Genomic DNA, 7,465 nt, shown 5'->3' with positions numbered 1-7,465 from the left:
CGCAATACGATCCAAGGGAGGAGTCACCTACCTCGTGACTTCCAAAGACTTTCCAAGAGGAAAAAAAAACGGCAAACATCCGGGCCCAACACCAGATGGCGATCTATGCACAAGTGTGTAATCTGCAGCTCATATGCTTCGAACAGTATATTTTGGTTCTATGATACAGATTTTGAGCTGTATTCAAACAGCTGTCACACACCATCTTGCCGAGAACAACTTCTTCGAGAGTGATACAACTAGCTTAATGCACACCGTCTAAACCTAGAACAAATACTAACCAGATTCCCTCCTTGTATATTATGCATACCATCCTATTCTGGTGGTGTTTTGTTGCCAAAAGGGCTGGCAGCCTCTTTAAATATCGCTTTCTTTCCATAATCCTCTTTTCTTTTAAAAATGTGTTTGTTGACTGCATCTTGTAAGAACTCAGAAGGTAAATATCATGAGTTTGCTAAGGCCTAGGTATAAATTTCAGAGCTGTACATTCCTGGAAAGAACATATGTGCTGCTTACATTGTTACATAGCCAAAACATCATAAATATTTGAGAGGCATGGAACCGATGAGTACGAATATATTGTGCAAATACTGGCATGGATTAGTATGTGATTTTGTTTGGGTGACCATATCTTATGCTTGTAAGGATTTCATGGCTAAGTTTTAATTTATTTTGTTTAGCTTTTCCATTATAACATGTCCACAATGTGGAAATTTGAAGAAAGCTGCATTTCTAGGCCTTGTGTGTGGTTTTTTAACAAAATCAGAAAATGCCCAATAGCAATAACTGAAGAAATGCAGAAATCCGGAAAGCACCCAAACATCTGGTGACGTTCTCATAAATCTCAATTTTAATATATACTGTACAAGTAGTCCTAAAATGGAACTTCTCAAAAATATTTAACGCAGTGCATGTACAAAACAATTGATATCAATATCTCTTCTGTTATTTTCAAATGGAAGGGCAACATATCATATACCATGTTAATTCACAAAGAGGTACCTTTCACTTCCTTTTACAGTGATTGTTGTACATTTTCAACAACTCTTCATCTTTCTCCTTTCTGCAGGTCTGAGTGAGCCAATGGTTGCATTTTGAACAGCAAGGTAAATTAAATTAGTGCATTGCACTCAAAGAATATTTATACATATTTTCGAAATAAAATGTGCTTTTTAAAGAAGACTACTCCTGTTAATAAATGGCAAATGAAAAAGTTCAAATATTAATATGTACACTGCTGTAACATAACTATTCACCAACCCTCTGGAGTTTTATAGTGTATCAGTGTCATACCTAATGTGCGTAACTAACAAACTCTGATCAAATATGCTATTATGACAGCTGAATGTTGAAAAGATTTAAATATTCATAACTGCTGAAAGTAAAGGTTAGTTACAAAAATGGATTTGGATATTGAAACAGTTTTTGCAGTTGCGCTTGTGTTGATCATGTTCCATTTAAAAATGTGTTTGACTCAAATAGTTTACACTATCTAAAACAGCAAAGGCTTTACAGAAAAGCAGACCAAAATGTAAAAAAACATAGTAAGGGAATCAGGTTTTTACTTCCCATGCGCCACAGATTTGGAAGAGTGTACACTAAATGAATATAAAAATATTCTTTTGCAGTTTTTAATACAAAAGCAAACTGTATCTTAAAGATTTGTTTCAAATAGAAAGACACACTTCTTGGAAATATAAAATTGTGTTCATTACCTGTTGCACAAGACAATCTTATTTTTTTGAAAAATTCAGTAGCCCATTAAGCACAAGTTGCTTCTCTGAAAACACATTTTAAAATTCTCCAAATGACAACTATTCAACATTTATCTTACTCGAACTTCAAAAGCTGTTTGTACTCCGATAAAGAACAATTTTGCAACAGTTGTTAACCTGGAAATTGTTTGACTGGCTTGATAGCTTGAAGATGATAAAAGTTTACAAAAATACCGCTAGTTATTTCACTTTAGCAAAATCAGAGCAATTTTCCCATAGGAAAGATTGTTATGAAACACAGCATACATCTGGAAGCTTTCTTTTTGTCAAAAAGGTTCAATTTCAAGTCACTTTCAGCAAAATCTTTTATTGATCCATCTGCTCAACTCTTCTTCGTCTCCTGTGGAAAGCTTTCAAATTCCATTTGGTTGGTTCAAGCATAAAAGGTCCGTTGTAGACAAACAGGACGGTCATTTTGTCAGCATAAGTGAGATTTTGGAGGAGCTGTAAAAAAATAAAAATAGGTCCCATGAAAATTGAATATTTCCCATGCAGAAAATGCTCATCACAATTATTGCAATCAATAACATTGTCTAAATATTGTTAATGGTAACTGAACAAAGGTGATAATTCACAACTTCAAGCCTTGGTAGGAAAGGAAAACTTCTAATCTTATTTACTTTTGCACTCCCTCCCCACTGTAGGGTTCATCCCAATTACTCCTTACCAATGGGAGATCTTATTGGTATGTGTAGGAAAGTAGGATCTGCTTTCGTGGTCACCCCCACTTTTTGCTGGTGTCATGTTTTACTGACTAGTGTGACTTGGATCCTGCTAATCAGGACCCCAGTCTCTGTGCTTCGCCCCTAAATTGGACATGGTGAGTACTTAGGTGCACTCAGATTGGCTACTGGTGTACCATGCGTAGTCCCTAGTATATGGTACAAGGTACCCAGGGCATATGTATACCAGGGGACTCCCATGGGCTGAAGCATGTATCATGCCACTCATTAGAGACCACTCAAATTGTGACTACAGGCCTGCCATTGCAGCCTGTGTAAGCTGGTGCCCGCACCACTTGCAACAGATATAACTTTCCTTATATCCGAGGTCACTGCACATAAAACTTAAAAGTCACCCCTAAGGCAGGCCTTTCAATCCTGAAGGCAGGGTGCTCGGTTCTAAGTGTGAGGGTGCCCCTGTATGAGCAGGAGACCCCTACATTCTTCGGAGTCCATTCTCCCAGGGTGTAAGTGCATCAGACATTAAGATATATAGAGTGGCCATGCGCCATTACGTGATGACTATCTCTAAACTGGCTGTAACAAACCCCGTCATGTTCGGTATCAAACATGTTGGAATCATACCCCCACACCGTAAACGGTGTGGGAGGTATGATTACATGCAAACATGTTGGCATCCTACCCCCACACCATAAACGGTGTAAGTGGTATGATTCCATGCAAACATGTTAGAATCATTCCCCCACACCGTAAACGCTGTGGGAGGTATTATTCCATGCATTGTAAAGCTCCTCCGGGACACCCTCAGTGCTCCCAGTACCAATCTTCAAGACCCAGACAGCAAACTATACCTGCCGACCAGAGACACAACTCTGACCTCCTGCTGCTGGGCCAAGTTCGAGGAGAGGCAGGCAAGATAATAGGTATCCTGTCACAGAGAGGTGTGACCACCTCCCACACAGGACTTGGTGTATTTGGACAGGGTGGGGGCGCTTGCCAATGCTACTCAGACTTCTTGAATGGCACATTTAGTGCCCTACTTGCATACTCCAGTTCAAACAAGTTCAGGGAGACGTTGGCTCCCACTCTGGCGCAAAACTGGACGAAGGACATGGGAGTATCCTCCCTACTGTTCAGGCCCTGCTCTGTAAGGGACCCCTGAATCGTCCCAACCATTTCCTTAGGGAACTCAATGGCTTACCTGTGGGTGGGTCCCTAGATTCTTTGTGGGTTAAGATTCAGATCAAAACCACTTCAACTGTCTGGGCACTCTGGACCTCGCTGGACTTCGTGTTGGGAACCAAGACAGCAACTGGGAAGACTCCTGCTGCTACAGGTCTCGTCATCCTACAAGTTGGCGGTAACGTCTGTGCCTGTGCTCCATACAGGTTCTTCACAAGGCCTGTGGACATCCAAGACACCCGAAGGAATTTCCCTTGGAATGAAGTTGTCACTCCCTGCATCTGCAGGCACCGCAACACAGCTGACTGGGCGGCTGATCCTGGGCTCGCATGTACTCCGAAAAGCTCAGCAACACAGTTGGTTGTTCTGCATCTCCCGCAAGGCCTGCACTGTCTTCACACCAATTTTGAGGCCAGTATACCTCAACGGAACCACTTGAACAGCACCCCTATGCACCGAGCCGACTTGCAGTTGCCAAGGCTTGTTTATTCTTTCCTCCAGAGCTCTTCAGGCTCCAAGAAGATCCAGCCTCAAGCACCTCCTGCAACCAAGATCTTCGCCTGCATCGTATCCTTTGCACCATGGGTCCTCATCTTTTGGTGGGCTGCTCGAGGTCCTCTTGCGACTCCTGTGCCTTTGGCCCGTGGGTCCTCTTGAGGGTCTTCTTTGGCTCCTGTGGACTCCCTGCTTGCTCGGGGCCTGTCCTGACTTATCTGCTCATGGTGAGTCACTTTGACCTTGCTGGTCCTGAAACTGCACCTTTTTCTTCAACTATGTTGGTTGCGCTGCCAAGACATGTTGGTGCCCCTGCCGGACACTGACCCCATGGCTCTTGACATTTGACGTGGGACAGCTTGTGCACGGCTCCTGGTCTTCCTCTGCGTCACCTGGTGCATACAATGAAGTGGCAGCCTGATCAGAGCATAGATGCTCATGCTCTGAATAGGACTTTGGCCTGGTCATTTCGGATCTTTTTCAAAACTCTGGACATGAGAGCTAGCGGCGTAACAATACAGGAGTCCCGTGCTCTTCTCTAGGTGGAATGTGTCTCCGAAAGACAACCTTCTGAGAAACTCCAGAATGCAAAAGTGCTGACATTGCATGTTGTTGGGGAGAGCGTAGAGATCAAGCCAGTGTTCTCTACATTTTTAGAAGAGCCCCTGCGCCACCTCTGGGTGTAACTCCCATTTGTGGTACATTAGGTGTCTCCAACTGAGTTTTTTCGCTCTAGAGTTTAAAGATCCTGCAAGGTGGTGCATAATCTGTTAAAACCCTTGACGATTCATCCAGATCCAGAGGCGCAAGGCTTCCTGGGCACTGGGTCCCCAGGACCCTACCATGCACTTTCTTTTGCAATATCACATGACGGTGGTATTGTCTCTTGAGTACCTTGACGGATGGCAGGAAGGGTTTCAACACAAAGTGATTTCAGTAGGTTGACGTTAAGATAGGTCTCTGACGGTGACCAGAGTCCTCTAATCTCCACCTCTTCCAGATGATCTCCTCAACCCAGCAGCAATGCAACCGTCACCACCGTCCGCTCTGGGTGGGGTAAGGAGGGTTTTCAATTGCAGCCAAGCAGCCACCACTGCAGATCATTTGCAGTCTCCTCCAAAACGTACATGGAATCTGACCAGTTCCTTTGGTGCAGGGTCCACTGAGACTTCAGATCCCGAATATGCCATCGAGCATGATCGATGAACAGGATGCTGGATGTCAATAGATCAAGAAGCCTCAGAAGCACCCTCACTGAGACCCAGGACAGGATGAAACATTATTATCATATCCTGAATGTCCAGGAATCGTTAACCCAGAGGGAAGGCCTGAAAACGCACAGTATCCAAGATGATTCTGATAAAAGGGAGCCTCTGTGAAGGTGTCTGATCTGATTTTGGCCCGTTGATCGTGAACCTCAACAATGTAAGGAGGCTCACAGTTGTCACCGGTGGTCCACAACTGAATGTGGTGAACCAGTCATCAAAAGCCATTTGCTGAGGCAGGGAAAGACTGGTATCCCTGAACTCCGAAGGTATGCTGTGACCACTGCCATCACCTTCATGAACATATGAGGGGCACTGGTGAGGCCGAAAGGGAGCACGTCAAACTGAAAATGCTCATGGTCTACCTTGAACCGCAGGTAGCACCTGTGGGTGTGCAAGACAGGAACACAGTAGCAGGCGTCCTGCAGGTCCAACGCAACCATCCTCTTTCCTGTATTCAAGGCAGATAGACCCTGGACCAGCATAATCATCTTGAAGCTGTCCTTGGTGTTTGACCAAATAAGGTCAGTCCGGGTTGTAAATCTTCTGTGAGGACATTAGTTTTCACCGAAACACCTGTCCAATCCACGGGCCTCTTGTAGATCTGAATAAAAGTTGACCCATAATGACCAAAAGTGAGCTGACTATGGTCAGAGTCCAATCCAAAAAGTTATTGGAGCAATGGAGAGCAGCTACCGGGTAAAGGCAATGTCATATGAGTTAGAGTGTGCAGGGGCCAGGCGTGTTGGAACAGTGCAGGGATGCGACTTCAGCCATGGTCGAGACTGATTTAGTTCAGAATGGGATAGGAGAATGGTATCGGTGTCAGAGGTGTCATGGCCTTAGCGCCTTTGCTACTGGTTGTTCAGATTAGAAGCTAATGAGTGTCAGATATTGCATGAACTAATGGACAAATCCCTTTTGGTCATTGCCGTTTCTTTTTCTTTAATTTCAGTTTACCTTAAGGATGTTGAAGCTACAGAGCTACAGAGCTGGTTCTTCAGTTGCATCACATAGTCCTCCATTTGCCACTGGAGACTCTCAATAATACAGATATATCACTCGTGTTGTGTACTGTACATTTTCTCGAGTCTGGCTAGGAAAATCCATATTCAGATTTTGTGTAACATGGGAGATAGGCATAAAAGGTAGGAATGTGTGGCTTTCCATAACCAGCAAGAAATGCGCGGGCACGCGCAGTTCTCACAAGGATTAGTGAGATGGCGAAGAAGAGGAGGAGGGCAGCCCGGGGACGCCGCATGCCAGGTAAGTGGTTTTAAATTTCTTTTTTAATAATGTTTAATTACTTTTTATAATGGGGGAGTGGAGGCGGGTGGCGGAGCGGAGTTCCACGGAGTTTGTTTTCAACTCCGTGGACCTCTGCGTAGCCCCGCTACGCACACTATGGGGTTAATCCAGACCACTGGCGTGTCCGGCTCTTCAAGCTCATCAGCTAGAGGATCAATAGACTCCTTCCAGTCCTCCTCACCCTCCTCTGGCTGGCATTGACCATTGATAAACAGCGGTAGAAAAGTACCCTCCAGCGCCGGTACCGACGTCCGTCTGGTACTGTGTCCAAGTCGGGGGTGAGGCTCGGGTCGATGCCGGTCGGGGTCACAACCGGCGCCGGGGGCGTCGTCATTGGAATCTGCGCCTGGGAAGGTACCGCGAGGTCGACCGGCGCCAATCCAGACCAGGCATGGATCCATGGGGGCACTCCGGCACTGAGGCCAGAGCCGCTGGCATCAAAGGCCTAGGGCCCCCAGCCGGGTCCGTGGGGCCTGAAGGCACGCCTGAGGAGTCGGGCTGCCCAAAAATGCTATGGAGCACTTCGTAAAATGCACGAAGCTGGGCAGGGGACACTCCGGCTCCGGGAGGGAAGTGCGGAGCCGTCCCAGCGGGCTCCGAAGATTGAGCCGGAGAGCAACGATGCTCCGGGTCCCGCGTTGCATTAACCGACGAGAAGGCGAAGAGCGACGATGCTTCTTCGCCTTCTTCTTGTGTTTCGACCTACTGGAGAAGTGCGAAGACTTCAAGGAAGAATGGAGATGACTCCGCGACCTCG

At 45.7% G+C, this 7,465-nt stretch overlaps 1 protein-coding gene across 1 annotated transcript in view; it reads right to left on the bottom strand.

The window, feature by feature from the left end:
* Positions 1 to 827: 827 nt before the first annotated feature.
* SMC5 (structural maintenance of chromosomes 5) overlaps positions 828 to 7,465 on the bottom strand; it is a 680,994-nt gene continuing 674,356 nt past the window's right edge. The window contains exon 24 of the mRNA XM_085633014.1: positions 828 to 2,219. Coding sequence (XP_085489140.1) covers positions 2,082 to 2,219 — 138 coding nt within the window. The 3' untranslated portion in view covers positions 828 to 2,081. The remainder of the gene's footprint in view (positions 2,220 to 7,465) is intronic.

This window comes from Triturus cristatus, chromosome 2_1 (assembly GCF_964204655.1).
Source record: "Triturus cristatus chromosome 2_1, aTriCri1.1, whole genome shotgun sequence".
Classification (NCBI taxonomy): Eukaryota; Metazoa; Chordata; class Amphibia; order Caudata; family Salamandridae; genus Triturus; species Triturus cristatus.
The sequence above is the reverse complement of the archived record's forward strand: the minus strand, read 5'-3'. Positions and strand labels throughout refer to the sequence as shown.